At 39.8% G+C, this 17,510-nt stretch overlaps 1 protein-coding gene across 4 annotated transcripts in view; it reads right to left on the bottom strand.

Annotated features, from left to right (window-relative positions):
* Positions 1–3,287: 3,287 nt before the first annotated feature.
* Positions 3,288–17,510, bottom strand: part of TBL1XR1 (TBL1X/Y related 1) — a 121,298-nt gene continuing 107,075 nt past the window's right edge. For all 4 annotated transcript variants that reach the window (XM_075268648.1, XM_075268646.1, XM_075268647.1 and 1 more), the window contains 9 exons: positions 16,266–16,329; positions 15,396–15,493; positions 12,536–12,596; positions 11,523–11,644; positions 10,902–10,976; positions 9,576–9,703; positions 9,314–9,479; positions 7,874–7,975; positions 3,288–7,686 (listed from right to left, as the gene is read on the bottom strand). In XM_075268648.1, the coding sequence (XP_075124749.1) occupies positions 7,660–7,686; positions 7,874–7,975; positions 9,314–9,479; positions 9,576–9,703; positions 10,902–10,976; positions 11,523–11,644; positions 12,536–12,596; positions 15,396–15,493; positions 16,266–16,329 (843 nt within the window). In that variant the 3' untranslated portion in view covers positions 3,288–7,659. The remainder of the gene's footprint in view (positions 7,687–7,873; positions 7,976–9,313; positions 9,480–9,575; positions 9,704–10,901; positions 10,977–11,522; positions 11,645–12,535; positions 12,597–15,395; positions 15,494–16,265; positions 16,330–17,510) is intronic.

Raw genomic sequence — 17,510 nt, 5'->3', positions numbered from 1 at the left:
ATTTTACTGGTTGCGCGTGGGAGCCGTCTTTTTGCCGGAGATCGCCAGCCATAGACATTCCTTATGCATCCCTGTATATGGAAGTATAAAAATATTATGGGTTTCAAAATATGGCAACTTTTAGAGAAAAAAAAAAAATTGCCACAGTTTTGGATTTTGGTTTAGGGGTTAAAATGTAAATAAAATCATATAAATTTGGTATCCTCGGAATCACACTGAAACATAGAATACAGATGACATGTCATTTTGGCTGCACAATGAACGCCGTAAAACCGAAGCCCGTAAGAAATTCGCACAAATGCATTTTTTCCCCATTGAGAATTTTTTTTCAGCTTCCCAGTTCATTATGCGGAACAATTAATGGCCACAGCATGAAGGAAAATTTCTCTCGCAAAGATTAAGACCTCATATGGCTCTGAGAGTGGAAAAATAAAGTTATGGGGTTTGGAACATGGGGAGTCAAAAACAAAAAATGAAAATTGAAATATGCCGTCGGCGGGAAGGGGTTAAAGCCATCATCCTTGAACACACCACACCAACACATAGTGATAGATTTGAGAAACTAAAAAGTTGAGAAATGTATTGGATTTTCAAGATACATGCACTTAATCTGTATGGCCTCAATGAGACAACAGAAGTAGTATCTGGCTGATTTCCTTTGCTTTCCGAATTTTTCAGCACAGTTTTGTGCTGAAAAGCCCCCCTCAGCTTATACTCGAGTCAGCAAAAAAACCAAAAAAAAAAAAAAACCCATGACCAGCCGCAATAGCAATGTATAGAATCTCCCGGAAAATAGTGTGTGTGGGGGGGGAGCTTTAAAAAAAAAAAAAAAGTTCTAAATCCCTCCTTTCCCTGGAATACATACAAAAGAAAATGACTGTGAAAGACATGCACATCAGGTATCCCTGTGTCTGACAGTGCCCGGTCTACTGAATATAGGGTATCTGCAGTGCTCCTGTTCCGTCAGGAAGGGGTTAATAGCACCACAGATATCCGGTATATACTCGAGTATATACGGTAGTCTAGTAGTGATTGGGTTACAGAAAAGATGTATTTAAACAGCACCTTGTGTACTGTGGTTAATCTGGATAAATCGTCGAAACTTGTGTATCTTTCTACCTGTGTGTATTGTGCTTTCGATGGGCTTTTATACACTTGTTCGTATATATGAACTAATTTATTTATCATGTATTTATATACAAATTCATTTATTTATTGAAGCATTTATTTTACTATCCCATTTTACTTTGGATACAATCTGAACATACACATTAAGATGCATGCATCTCCTTTTTGTTATTCAGCAATTTGCACAAACTATATTTAAACCAAAACTGACTTATGAATTGGGACTTTTTATTTTATGAATATATATATTTCTCACTTTTTTAACAAGTGAAGATCTTATCAATATTTATTATGTTATATCATATTTTATTAGATCTGAAGAAGTTGCGTTACTAAAACACTCAAAACGCTGAAATGAGTTATCAATAAAGCTTCATTGTTTATCATATCTCGGTTTATGTGACACTGAGGTGTGCACCTCCTGCGTTTTTTTTTTTTTTTTTTTTTTTCCAACAGTGGAATTTATTTCTGCTAATCTACATGCCTACAATAGGACCTGGTCAGGATTGCCGGTCGGATATTCAGCGAGTGGCGACCCTGGCCGCAGACCTGTTGGCATATCCATTGATTTCCCTGTAGTAGGAAGAATGTCACCCTGTCTGAGGAACTATTAGGGGATCCATATTGAAATTGTGCGTGTGATTTCATTATCAGTAGCGCATCCTCTGCAGCTTTTCCCCCTCAACACAGAGTAAATCAGCTAGTTGTGATACAAAAAGTCACAGTGCCTTATAGCTTGGAATCCAGTTACTTACCTTTTATGTCAATTGCATTCTGGGACACACACAAAAGTTTTTTTAAAAAAATAAAAAAAAACCACATGCAAACACACACACACACTCTCTCTCTCGCCTAAAAATCAGTTCCTAGTCAGTTTAGAGAAAAACCTCACAGGACAAGACCATGAAGTTTGATTCTGTAAGGCCAGAAAATGGGGAGCAATTGTTCACCCAAGCACTGTCCTGTTTAAAGGCTGAAGACATGTTGAGTTTTGTGCTTTTTGACAGATTTCGCTGCGCTTTTATGAGCCAAAGAAAGGAGTAGATTCAAAAACAATGGGAAGTATAATGGAAGAACTTCTGCTTCTTCCTTTCTGTTGATTTCACTTGAGCCAAAAACTTGCACAAAAGCAAAAATAAATTAAAAAACTGTAAAGCTGTTTTTCCAGCTATAGGACTTCACACAGACGTTATGTCCATGCCATCACGGACAGCAAACAATCCTGCTTTTGGGGTGCCGTCTGCTGTCCATAGATGTGAAAATGGATCAATTTATTCTTACTATACAGGGCCCCATAGTCTAGAACAGTGATGGTGAACCCTTTTGAGACAGAGTGCTCAAACTGCAACCCAAAACCCAATAAATTATCGCGGAATGCCAACACGGCAATTTAACCTTAAAACACTGGGGATAAACAATTGCGGACCCGCAAACTACAGTCATGTGAATGGTGCTTTACAGAGCTTGTGCTGAAAGGTAAAGGTCTCTGCATTTGGAACTTTTGAACAATTAATGTTCACTATTTACATCACTCAGGATCCGTTTTATAGTGACTGTGAAATATTATAGCCTGTACTAATATCATGTCTGCTATAATACAGACAGTGTGTGATATAAATAGTGAGGGGACCCCACACTGTACAATCTGCCCCACAGTGGCCCCCCACACAGTACAAACTGCCTCGCAGTGGCCTCCACAAAGGATTATACCTGTATACTCCACAGTAGTCCCCCTCCTGATACAGTACACACACACAAATATACTTACCTGAAGAGCCGCGGGGCATCCTTTCTCCTGTTCACTGTGGGCACTGATAACTTACGTCATAATGCCTGTGCCGATGCAGAGGTCACACTCTGCAGTTAGTGTAGGCCATGCATACCGCAGCATAAATGGACAGCTTTCAGCTGGATGTGCATTTGCCAGATTCCAAGTTAGTGAGTGATCCGAGCGACCGCACCCATGCTAGATTCTGATGCGGCTTCCCACATCAAAATCCGGACCAAAAAACTATGTGTGAACTGGCCCTAAAAGCAACAGCAGTCTGGGGATGAATAACGCAATGACCAGTGTAATGGGGCCCCCTATATCTTGGTAATAAAAGCCATGTACAAAGTGTTACCATTTTCAATCAAACTTGAAAGAAAACCACACAAAGTTAATATCAAAATATATTTTATTCTGGACCTCTTTCAGATCTGATTCAAATTACATTTGTCAGAGCAATACAATGCAAAAGATAAATGGAACAAAAAAAAAAAAAAAGTGTCAAAAAACCGGGTTAAATCAGGATGGGGAGAACAAGGAAAACTTATGATGTGGAACCAAATGACATCAAAGTGTAATTAAAATGGTCCAGGACAGTACAGAACACCAAAGTCATCTGTTAGACACATTATCATGAAAACCAAACAATAAAAGTATTTAACATGTACAAAAACTGCAGTGGGCTGGTTCATGTTTGTTAGTTGAATAGCACAAGAAATGATGCAGACTCGAGACTCCAGTGCTGCCGATAGGCTCACAGAATTAGACCCAAAGGATTTGCAGGTTTAGGAACAGGAAACTCATTACAAGTATACAGAGAAAAGGCTAGATGACAACCTGTAAGCTAGCACTTCCGTTTTTACCTCAAAAATGTACAATTTTTCTTTTTAAATCTGTATAGCTGGGTATCCAATGATGGCTGCATGGGGACTGGCAAATAGTAAACCATTTTATACACCTTATATGCACAGTTGTTAAAATCTAAGCACCACTGTAGAAGGATATAACAACCAAGACATGGGCTTAAATACCAATTATTGAGGGGTAGAAAGACAAGTCATACATAATAAAAACAGCTGAAGTGCCAATAGAAAAGCAATATTCAATTTGTTAAGTGAGCGAAATTTCCAATGTGTCCACATTTGAGTTATTTAACTACTGGTGCACGTCAGGCGGCACTGGCATGTAGGATATATTGACTTCTGTAAAAGCTGGAAGGTAAAAATAAAAGTAGGTGTTTCTTGGTTATTTTTGAATAAGGACAATGCGCTACACTAGGTAGGTGTCAAAGCATTTGTGCCTATTCCTGGGAGCACACGCTTCTCTCATTATTGCACAAATATTATACACAGATCGCATTCTAGAAAAAAAAAAAAACCCACTGAAAATATTATACAGACAAGTTAGGCGTTTAATAGAATTTTGGGATTAGCCACAATGCAAAATTAAAAAAAAATAAAAAAAAATAAAACCAAAGTATGTTCTTGTTGTATCTGGATGAAACCAGATTTAACAAACAGAACTGGGTTGAGCATTAAAATTGTGTTAAAAAAATAAAACTATGACAATTAGCAAAATGTTCACCCTATATTTCAGCTTTACCTAATAAGAAAAAAACACTCCAATACAATATTCATATAGAAGGAAAAAAACTTGCTAAAGTTTACTAAAATATAGAGGTAGCACATAATACTTATTTTTCCTTTTCAAATTTTACTTATTAGGTGTGAATTTCTTACAGCTGGAATTTAACACCGTTACTATGAAAAATAATATGGAAATGGAAATTTTGTGAAGCTCACAAGGGGTTTTCCAGGCTTAATAGCATCCTTAGGAAAGGTCATCAATAGAAGATAGTAGGGGTCTTGGGTGTTGGATGGGGTGAGCACTGCATTCCCTTCACTACTTGCCAAGCATGCTGCCATATATCTGTATAGCAGCGGCTCTTAATGAGGCAGCTCAGCCCCTGTCAGATGAATGTGTCGTCATGAGCTCAAAATTGGAAACTGTGCTCAAGAAGCACCTCTGCTGCCTACAACGGCCGATCCACAAGGGTCCCAGGTGTCAGACCCCCATTGGATTTGATTGATGACCTGGCCTAAAGTCCATAATACAGATAACCAAAAATCACTCCATGAAATGGCAGTTTTATGCATTTTTTTGGTGCAACTCAATACAATCAGTTGCATGACAAGCATTGTTGATCTAGATTTTATTTGCACGGTAGGATAACTGTTACTATCCTGACATGCTACCAATACCAAATAAACTTGATAGTGGATTAAAGGGCATGTTCTGATTAAATCCACTGGTGATGCATTTGTCTCCTCAGGACTACTGAGGAGAAGACAAGGAAGGAGCTCACCATATGCAATGGCAGCACACGAGTGATCCAAGGGAGGAACTTCAGTCCCTTTGGATCATTGGGGCATGAGTAATCAGTCCCAATGATCTAATCTTCTTTGTGGTAAAATCTCTTCAGGAAAACCCCCCCCAAAAAAACAGATTATTTCTAAAAGGATTACCTACAGTAATTTAGAGAGAAAAAACAAAAACAGACTGATTGTACACACACCTTCCTTGAATTTTCATAAATGTCTTGAATTATACAGAATTGAAAGTAAAACCATCTTTTAAGATTTCTAGAGGTCAGAGGTGCATGTGCTGCCATCGATCAAGGAGGAATCTTCAGAAATCGAGTGCATATTCCCAGCATTGTGTCATCCTCTGCAATACATTGCTCTACAATTGCTCCAGTCATACAGATCTTTATGGTCCATAAGTGGTTATATTTTCTAACTTTTTTTTTTTTAATTAAAAAAATTCAGATAAAAGGCTTGTGACAAATCATCATGCTCAACCAATTTACAATAATGCATTAGAACATTGTTAACAGCCCGACCACCAGAACATTTCTGAAAACAGGGAACATAGCTCAACTATGCTTTCAAAGTCAAAAGGTGGCAAGGACTTCTGTTTTTTTTTTTTCTTTTTCTCTTTTTTTAACTTTCTAATATATATTTTTACATATGAAAATTATTATAAAATCTAAATGGGGGGAAGCAGGCGGTGTTACTATTTTAATAGCAGCAAAGAACATGGTTGTGACTGAGTTTTTAAAAGGGAGGCTGTCAGCAGATTGTATCATCTCAAAACTGGTGACAGATATATAGGGCACAAAGCAGTGCAGATATAACTGCAGGTTAAGCAGACGGCATGACAGAAATCCATATCTTAATGCCCCAGTCCTACAATTGAATGTAATCTATAGGCAGTTCTCTATGTGCAGTGCCCTGAGCTCTCTGTACTACTAGGTCCTTCCCCCTCTGAGTTACGGCTCTAGAAGTCTCCTGATAAGACTCTAGAGCCACCTCTCAGAGCAGAGAGGAGCGGGGTAAGTGCATAAAACTGTAGACACTGCACATGAAGGACCTGCCATGTGGGCTCTTGCAATTGTGGTCCTGCAGGCAAGAAGACATGGATTACTGTCGTGAACCAGCATGGCAACCACCACAGGTAGGTCTGCACTGCCATCTTTATATGTATTGTGCCATCAACAGTTTTAAAAGGGATCCCACCTTCTGACACACTGCCTTTAACTCTACATAAGGTGTAAATGATATGCCAAGCCTAAAGCCTAAAACCTGTATTAAAAGTAAGGCCTAAAACAAGTCAGTGTAATGAAAGTTGCCCTCCTGTGATGTTAGGGATATAAGTATACACAGGTATGTTTCTTAACATGTCCTTAGCACTGGAATCCGATTCCCATCACGATATAACTGTCAATGAAGGTACTCCTAGTTTGCTTTAAAATGATCCCGGTCAAAAGAAAATATTATGAATGACTTTTTTTTTTCTTTTTTTTTTACTAAAGTGGGATAAGAAAAATACAAAAATAGGAAAAATGAGAGAGGGGTGTTTTGCTTCTATCACAATAGTGCACAAGGAAACCATAAGAGGCTTATGGTCTAAAGAAACAGACACATATTGTGTCCGATGTCTGATCTTTATCATTTGTGCCCTTCGATTTTGGCAGAATTATGTCCCAAGTAAGCATTCAGCCACATCACCATAAAGAAATTTACCTGTAACCTGTCATCTCTGAATGAAGTGTCTTTTTTGTATGTTGCATGTTTATGCCACACATTTATCATAAGTGTGTACCAAGTCATGCCCATCATCCTATACCTGCAAAGAAACTGAATTACTGTATACAAAGCAGAAGTAGAGGAAAATAAAAAGATAGGAATAAGGGTTATTTTATGCAGCCATCAGGTATTTCTTTGTATGCCCCGAATATAAGGTTTCAAAGCCAAAAACAAACTATTGCTTGAATTAACGTCCTGTGTTCTCTGTATAGGCAAACTGTTTCCAAAATTAAAAACACAAACAATACGAGGATGGGAAAAATAAAAACATGTTGAGTACATATTGACCATCTTCAAAATTTGGTACATTAAAAAGTTCTGTATGCGTGCTTGTCCGATGCTTACTGCCTCCTCTCCTGATGTTATGAAGAAAGCAGTATCCAGCACACACAAATTCACCGGATGTGACAAGAACTTTGTCCTCTTTGAGGTGCAACATTTTGCAGGGAATTGTTTTCAATTTTCTTTTTTAAATATCTATGTATAGGATTAATTTCAGTTTGGCTGTAGTGGACTGGCCATGGTTAAATGGGACTATAGCAGTACATGGGTCAGGGACAGTCATTTTGGCTATGTACACATTCATAGTCGGTCCATGGCTTCCAACCAGTAGCGCTATTTTCGTAGGTCTAATACACAAACCTGTAACAAATGGAGGAAAAGAAAAAAGAAAAAAAACTGCCATGAGGAAAAAATATTTCAAACAGACAAACATGCTTAAGCTCTCCAGAAACAGCAACAATACTTATGAGAGCCTCATTCACAATATCAGACAAATCACACAGAAAAAGAAAAAAAAAAAAAGTAGTAAAGATACACTAATACTTACTGAACCATCTGATGCACTTGCCCCAACTTTGTCTCCTGCTGCGTTCCAACATACTTCAAATATACCCCCTGTTCCCCGATAGCTGTGAACTAATGCACCCGTCTGAATGAGACAAACAAGAAAACATTTTTTTTAACCAAAATACTACAAATAGACCTAACATTTCAATTGTTCCCTCTTTCGTTGCTTTATATGACTTAAGCTGGTCACAGACGTTACACATATGCAGATTATAGGGCAGATCATTGTAGCGTCTGCTGTTATTAAGGCCTCATGCTCACAAAAGTACTTTATCTGCAACTGTGGATAAATACATACATTTCAGTAAGCCCGGACACAGCGCTGTAGTTTTTGCGGCTAATTATCCAGGCCAAAGTGAAGAGTCGCCAAATATGCAGCAGGTCCTATACCTATCGTATTTATGGCTCTGTCAATTTTTAATGTGTTGATCAGTGAAAACCGCTAATGATACATGGATATCAATCAGTCTTTACTGAACTGTACACTGCACATAGTGGTGTGCAGGAGGTCGAATACTTTGCCTGAATACATTAAAGTTAGGAGTTTGATTTTAGCACAACAGTCAACATTTTAATGTGTGTGATGGTGTGGACTCTCTCCTAACGCATGTGGGAAAGAAGGAACAGGAAAGCTGGGTTTCAACAAACTAAATCGATGGAAGAAGCATATGCAGTCTGCTCTGCCCGAGGCCTAGAAGTCTGAAACCTGCACCAGAAGAAGAGGATGAAGAGGACATTGCTGACGAAGATGGAGGCGGCGCTGGAGAGAGTTCTCTCGCAGCCTTGGGGACGCCCCAGTGCTGCAAGAGAACTCATTTGCATACCGTTAAAAAACCGGGATTCCTACGGAACGGTGGCGCGGAGAAGGCAATGAAAGGTAGGAGAAGAATAGACTTTAAGGCTATTCCGACTTGTTGCTCAGAAAAAAAATGTGTTTGAAAGATAGGATCCCTTTAAATCTCCTAAACATTCCCTGATGTTGACTACAGGCAGCTAGAATGTTATTTTGTAAAGGACACAAGTTTTATTGCTGGTGGCCCGATTGCTGATAACTCCACTGATCAGAAATGGGTCTGTAAATTTACTGACAGGAGTAGAACGAACATGTATGCACTATTACAGTCACTTCAAATAAGAATCCTAGTACAATGTACCTGACTTTCGCTATTCTGATGAAAGGTAATGGACTGGTGGCTGTGCATGCACTACCATGTTATTCAGACATGATCAACAAGAGTCTCAGTGGTTTGATCCCCAAACAATGTATATAAAGGAAATTAACAGCACCATACCTGATAGTACTACTTGTATTTAAGATAAAGGAAAAAGGAAAAACTAATTACAAGTTCAAGACATCCCCCCAACAAAAAAGTAGTTATGAGACTATATAAATTGGAGATAAATATATACAGAGACCTACCTGTGTGTTCCAGATGTGTACACATTTGTCAAAGGAACCACTGGCCAGGTACCGGCCATCCGGACTAAAGGCTACACTGTACACGGGTTCCTGATGTTTAGTCAGGGTATGAATGCAGATCCCTCTGTCTACATCCCACAACCTAACTGTAGAATCAAATGATGCACTGCAGAAAGTAATAGACATTAGATGGTTACAGTGAGATAGAGATATATTTTTTTTTATTAATAGAAACCCATAGATATACAGCAATATCATTTACCTTGCCAGCATTAGATTAGCATTTGGGTTGTTTGTTCCTGGCCCAGTAGGGCTCCATTTGATGGTGTAGATCTCTTTGTTGTGTGCTTGTAAGTCATGAACACAACTGTCTTGCTTCATACTCCAGATCTAAGAACGCAAAACAAAAAATATAGTTCTAGTTACATAAAACTGAGCAATATACAGTTTGCCTAAATGGGAATGTCCATGCATTACGATACAATATCACAAGAAACACTTTGTTATATGATACAAATGATTTAGTTGTCTGAAAGGACATTGACAGGAATACCGTATTTTTCGGGACTATAAGGGGGGTGGAGGAGTGGAAGTGCAGCATCGCCACGCTCCTGCCGCCGCTGGTTTCCTGCAGTGGCAGGAGTGTGGTGATGCAGCAGGCCCAAGGCGTCCACGGTTCAATTACAGCAGATGCCGGGTCTGTAAAGCTAATGGCAGCCGCTCTAATGCAGAGCAGTCACCATAGCAACCGGGCCTCTGCTGTAACGTACAGCGGAGACGCTGGAGCTAATGCTCACGTCAGAGTTTTCTCTGATCGTGGGCATTAGTATTAAAGGTCGTCGCCCCTCCCCCCCTCAAAAAAAAAAAAAAAAATCTCCCCATACCTTTAAAGTTGCAGGCCGACTACTTCGCAGCGAGGTCACAGGAGCAGACCTATTCCTAGAACAGCCGGGAGCCTGCTGAAGGCTCCCAGGCCTGTCACAGCAATATTACTATTGCGGCTGGTCTATGACCATCTGTAATACTAATGTACACAATGTCTCATAGATGGCAATACACTTGTATTGCAGTCTATGGGACTTGCAATCAAATGAAATCAATTGATTGTCTTGTCAATAAAATAGTTAAAAAAAAAGATAAAAAATTAAAATAAAACTTCTAAATCACCCCCTTCCCTAGAATACATATAAAAGTAGAAAATTACTGTGAAACACATACACATTAGGTATCCCTGTCTTTTAAAATACCCAGTGTACTAATATTTTTCCTGTACAGTGAACGTCAAAAGCAAAAGTGCCAAACCAACTTTTTTTTTTCACCTCCGATTTAAATAAAAGACGATCTAAGCAATAGACATTTCCCAAAATGGTATAACTAAAAAAAACCCGCTCTATGCATCCGCATACACCATTTAATGTGGCTTTGCAGCTGTTGCAACACTACAACTCCCATATATTAAATATTTTACACTTTAAAATTTTTGTTCCTATTTTCCTCCTCTAAAACCTAGGTGCGTCTTATAGTCCGAAAAATACGGTAGAAGCATTCGGTTACTCAGAATAAGAAAAGCATGCGCCTGCAAACATACCTTTAAAGTCATGTCGTCAGAACAAGACGCCAGAAGGTTACCAGTGGGATCCCACTTTATTGCATTCACTTCATTCTAGAAAATAAATAAGCAAAGTCATGACTGTATAGAAATGACTAACCAATAACATGTATTTACTACTAATATTTAGTAGGATTTCTTGTCTGGCTATGCTGTAGTGTAGCATTACATGCCTGCCAATTAAATGAATGGTCAACTGTACAAAGGAATGCACAAGATAAAATATGGAGGACAAAAGTATTATTGGTTTGGTGCAGGCCCTTTAAATTCATCCACCTAAAGATCTTTGCGTGCACTAATCAATAATAGGACAATCACTGCATTGTTAAATTTGGGAGTTAGAGCTTCCATTGCAGATTCTGTCAAACTTGATGGGGAAAAAAAATTAAAATGGTGCTGTATGCTAGTCAGAATAATAGACTCCTCAGCAGAGCATGTAAGTCAGGATGTGTGGTGCCCATCAGGTGATGGATCTAGAACGAATTGTGAGATTTCCTTCAATGGAAATCATGATACAAAAGTAAAGCCACATCCAGTCAGGAATTATCAGCAGTTACAGGGCCATGAAAAAGTAAATGGCTGCCATAAAGTAAAACTTACCGTATGTCCCTGGAATGTTTTTATTGGCCTGTCTTGCCCCAATTTGCAGACATGGATACACATGTCCGTACTACACGATGCAAATGTATTGTTACTTTGCCAATCCACATCCAATGCTGGTGCTGTAACACAAAACAACACTTTCTAACAATCTCCATCAATAATTGTACATTATAGAAGTACAGCAACATTTCCATTAAATCAGTCTCTCTCAAAGTGGGCGATAACGCCCCCTTGTGGGCGCTGGAGGCCTATAGGGGGGCAGTAAAGGGCACAGAGAAGATTGGGGGGCGTTGAAGCGGTTTAGGGGGGCGATGGCTAATTTAAAGGGGTGGTATCATAACAAGGATCCTATCTATACTGCTTGTTAATGTGAATGTAAGACTTTTCCTAAATACAATGCTTCAGCAAAACTGCTTTGTTTGTCCACTATCTTACTTTATTCACTTCATTATGGACACTGGCACCTGGCCCCCTGCTCATTGCTGAGGGAGCCACATGACGTAGCTCCCTGCTGTGTGGGGGGAGGGGGGGGGGCTGAGTGTATGGAGCCAGCCTGTGTCTGCACCACACATACACATCACATACACATCACCTAGCTCCCTGCTGTGAGATAGAAAATAATTAATTCTCGAAGTGTGCGGTAGACAAAATAACTTTGAGAACTTCTGCATTAAATCATCTTCAACAGAACCAGATGGACACAATTTTACATTAAGAAGGCCAAGCTGTGACAATATGTACAAAATGTCATCTTCAATAATTCCATAGAAGATTGAATAAAGCTCTAAAGGAAAAAAAAGACAGTGTACAAGGCATAACAGTATTTCACACACTGCCATCCCTGCACTAGCACAACAAAAGTATCACTGTCCCTTGGCATTTGTGAAGGCAAGGGTCTAACCAGGCTACAAAAAGTAATTTCAAAGGACATTGTGTAATTGTACATTTCTGCTCACAGACCCCTTTCCCCTGGCTATAAGAGCTGACTGGCACACGTTCAGAATATTTACCAGAATGGAAAGGAAACTGCTGTTTTGCTTCTCCTGTGTGTGCATCCCAAATTATTGTTGTCTGAAAAGAACATAAGAACGGGTAAATAGTAATAGTAGTCACAAGTGTATACATGACCTCACTAATAAGTCATTTACTTCTAGATGCCATTGTATCTTTGAACATTTGACAGCTTATATACAGATAAGATGCATATAAGTAAAGTAAAGCTATATTCATTCACATCAGTGCCATCTTCTGTGTTACGGTTATAGGAGCAAAATAAAATCAGGCTGCTCTCCTCATCTTCACTCTGAGGTTAGGCTGTTTCTTTCTCTGTGTCTGTTTCACACAGAAGTCTATGGAAGAGGAGGGGAGGCGGCTGTTTCTTAACGACAAGTTACTTTTTACAAAGTTTCCTAAAGCTACCTGTACTAATATAATACATCTATCTATATATCTATCTATGTATATATGGTGTATTTTGTATGTTTGTGTGTATGTCCATAAGAGTCATGTGATTATGTGTATCTCATTTTGGATATCAGTGAAAAACCTGTGATCAGTTGTTATTCATACCTGGAGTAAAGCTGTATCTAATCCTTCCCCGTCTAGTACTGTGTTTAGACGCAAGTATCTAATCCTTGTTGGTGTGGTACTGTGTGCAGATGTGCATATCTAATCGTCCGGCGTGTGGTACTGTGTGCAGATGTGCGTATCTAATCCTCCCCCGTGTGAAATTGTGTGAAGAGATGCGTATCTAATCCTCCGGCAAGTGAAACTGTGTGCAGATGTGCGTATCTAATCTTACGGCATGTGGTACTGTGTGCAGACACGCGTATCTAATCCTCTGGCGTGTGGTACTGTGTGCTGAGATGCGTATGTAATTCTCTGGCGTTTGGTATTGTGTGCAGAGGCATGTATCTAATCCTGCCCCATGTGGTACTGTGTGCAGACGCAGATATCTAATCCTCACCTATGTGGTATTGTGTGCAGTGGCGCGTATCTAATCCTCCGGCATGTGGTACTGTGTGCAGAGGCACATATCTAATCCTCCGGTGTGTGGTATTGTGTGAAGTGGTGTGTATCTAATCCTCCGGTGTGTGGTATTGTGTGAAGACGCATGCATCTAATCCTCTGGCGTGTAGAACTGTGTGCAGATGCGTGTATCTAATCCTCCCCCGTGTGGTATTGAGCTGAGACGCGTATCTAATTCTCTGGCATGTGGTACTGTGTGCAGAGGCATGTATCTAATCCTCACCCATGTGGTACTGTGTGCAGTGGCGTGTATCTAATCCTCTGGTGTGTGGTACTGTGTGCAGACGCATGTATTCAATCCCCCGGCGTGTGGCACGGTGTATAGACGCGCGTATCTAATTCTCTGGCGGTGGTACTATGTGAAGACATGGGTATCTAATCCTCCGGCGTGTTGAACTGTGCAGATGTGCGTATCTAATCCAATCCTGTGTGGTACTATGTGCAGACACGCGTATCTAATCATTCAGCATGTAGAACTGTAAGTAGACGCGAATATCTACGGTAATCCTCGGTCATGCGGTACTGTGTGCAGACGCACGTATCTAATCCTCTCCTGTGTGGTATTGTGTGAAGAGGCAAATATCTAATCCTACGGCGTGTAGAACTGTGTGCAGATGCGCATATCTAATCCTCCGCTGTGTGGTATTGTGTGAAGATGCATGTATTCAATCCCCTGGCGTGTGGTACTGTGTGCAGACGTGCGTATCTAATCCTCCGGTGTGTGGAACTGTGTGCAGTTGCACGTATCTAATCCTACGACATGTGGCACTGTGTTCAGACATGCGTATATAATCCTCTGGCGTGTGGATCTGTGTGCAGACGCGCATATCTAATCCACCCCCATGTGGAACTGTGTGCAGACACGCGCATCTAATCCTCCCCCATGTGGTACTGTGTGTAGACACGTAATTCTAATCCTCGGTCGTGTGGTACTGTGTGTAGACATGCGTATCTAATCCTCCGGCGTGTGGAACTGTGTGCAGACGCATGTATCTAATCTTTCAGTGTGTGGAACTGTGTGCAGACATGCGTATCTAATCCTGTGGCGTATGATACTGTGTGCTGACCTGTGTATCTAATCCACTGATGAGTGTATCTCAGCTTGAATATCAGTGATGGATTGCAGATGTGGAGTGACCGTGTGTATTGCAGTTGGAATGTGAGTGAAAGACTTGCAGGTTTGTATTGGCTAAGGGGGGGGGGAGGCCTTGTGGTACCTGAAGTATCTGTACCAAATTTGGTGAAGATCGTTGCAGTCATTTGGTTTACAATAGAGAACAGACAGACAGACTCATTTTTATAATATAGAGAAATATAGACACACACACACACACACACACACTATAGGTGTGCTTTCAAACAAGCACAGAGGCCATTTAAGGCCAGGGACACATTGTAGAAAATTTGCTACTGTAAAACCACCAGTGCCTATCTCACTGTGGATTACAGCAGCAGTGTAATGGGTGCGAGTTGCATAAATCCCATCCACACACTGCAGGGGGGAAAGGGGGGGGGGGGGGGGGAACACGCAGGGAAAAGTGTTGTAGGTTTTAAAAATGCAGCATGTGAATTACTGAAAAGCCCAGGAACTGGCTGTGGGTAGTTTTGCTGCAGGATAAAGGAGGCCATGCTTTTTCCATGACACTATCTGGATCATTTTTGCTTATACAATGTAATCATAAGAATATTCAAAGTTTATTCCCTTTTACCACAAATATCTTGTTTAACCTCTTTACTTACGTCCCTAATACATATTTTATAGAAATTTCATAGACAAATAACAGCGTTAAGTTACCAAAATTGAAAGCGACCACCACTACTTAGCATTATGGAAACACTTACTTTATCAACTCCTGCACTTAAAATAAAATTTCCTTTCTTGTTCCATTTCAATGCAAATATGGGTCCTTTATGTTGCCCCAAGGTGCTTGCAAGGTTTCCTAAAAGTTAAAACAAAGAATATATTGGGCAAGTCCATAATAGAGAACTGGAAAAAGGAAACCTGATTTCTAGCTTCTTGAGGTCATCTCAAGGACCTGTTAAATTTATTTGTCAGCAAACTCTGCATAGAGTAAAAGTAAATATAACAAATGATGTACGATATCTTATAAACAACCCATTCCTCCTACAAATCTGGCTCTCTTCCTGGCTCTCCATTCTTCCCCTGCTAAACTGTCCTTAAATCTGAAATTTCTGCCAAATCAAGACAGATGGAGGGTCAGAGAGGTGTCTTATTACAGCTCACAGCAGAAGTCAATGGAAAAGAGAGGGGGAGGAGTCAGCAGGGAAATACTAGGATAGACTGCTGTAGATAGCAGCGAGCTCTGTATCTTACAAGACACGCTTTAGTCAGATTAATACAGGACAATGTTTCTCTATAATGTCCTATATGATCTGTTGCTGTGTTCAAGTGAAAGAAAAACAGAGTTAAAGGAGCAGATTCTCCTATTCTTTGTGCGTACAGTGTATGGAAGATATCATGGCATCTAGTCTCCACCTACCAGCATTGAGACAATCGAAAATTAAAACTGAAGCCCAAGCACCGCTAAAAATGCAAAATACAACTCATAATGGCCAGCCACGGTATTGCGCCTCATGTACACAAACTGTACTATTGATTTGATTGCTAAATTTGTATAACGGGATGTTAGGTAGGTTTAACATCCTGATTTAACTTGGTCTAAATACACAGTATAAAAATGCAGAACTTACCATCTTTTGTCCATATTCTGGCAAAACCATCATAAGACCCGGTGGCTAGAAGTGTTCCTTCACTCTAAGTGAAAAAGAATAAATCAAATCATTGCAAATTCATAGAACTAAATCAATTATCCAGACAGAAAATCTCAGTTTTATAAAAAGTAACAAGTAACAATTTCATTTTCTGCACTTGTATACCTCTGGCAGTGAATAGATGGACACAACTACACTACATAACACCTGCTGCTGCTGCAGCCATTCCTTGAATCTAATTAGCGCTCAGAAAGTTAACAGACTTTGCACAGGCCTATTTCATTTGTTTGTGAACAAGCTTAAAGGGATTTCTGGGAACAAAATATAAGTTGACCCCTCAACTAAACCTCCTAACCTAACTTCTAAATTTGCAAAAAAAAAATAATAAAATAAAATAAAAACCGCCCCAGGGACACTTTCTGATAATCTGGTGACGTTCCGTTTCATCGCTTAAAAAACTGAAAGCCACCATAACTCCCCCTGATGGAGCTGCTGCAAAGAAATCTTCAACAGAAAACAAAGTGTCAGTATACCAATAGGGCCTTGCGGACAGCGTCAGAGATGCAGGAAGTTCAGGAATTTTTTTTAAAAAAAATTAAAACCCTCACCAAAAATGCTTTAAAAATATGTTTCATATAAAACTTTATTAAACAAAATAAGTTATTTTCTTCTTTCAACATATCTTTATCTATATAAAAATCCCTATAACTGTGTGCACGTCAGAGAGGCCAGGTATGGAGGATCTTGGGTTGTTATGTAAACCGGCTCTAAAACTATGTGCATGTTAGTGAGGTCAAGAATGAAGGGCCTGTGAGCTGCTATAGGTCAACAGAAGCAGTCGATGCAATCTGGAGGAAGGTCCTTGATGTGGATGCCAGTGGTGTCATTATGTGCTTTTGTGAATATATTGCTAGATTGATATGGAAATCTGGCCTAAAACAAAAATTACTGGGAGCCCGTTGAAAATGAATTGGCTGGTCAGTATAGGTCAACTGTTCTGCTGTATCTTTCCATGTAGGATTATGTAGTAAAAAGTACGACTTCCAGGTAAAAAAATAAAGAGCATCCAATCATTGAGACCACAACAGATGAAGGTCAAATTACTACTGATGTTATATAGGCCATGTCTGAGGCTACGTTATGGCCACAACCTTGCAGTATGATGGCTGAGAACAGAACAACAGTGAGAGAGCTGCAATCCTCCAAAAATGGTATCTATTAGGG

This window comes from Leptodactylus fuscus, chromosome 3 (assembly GCF_031893055.1).
Source record: "Leptodactylus fuscus isolate aLepFus1 chromosome 3, aLepFus1.hap2, whole genome shotgun sequence".
Taxonomy (NCBI): Eukaryota; Metazoa; Chordata; class Amphibia; order Anura; family Leptodactylidae; genus Leptodactylus; species Leptodactylus fuscus.
This window is presented reverse-complemented; position numbering and strand designations above follow the sequence as displayed.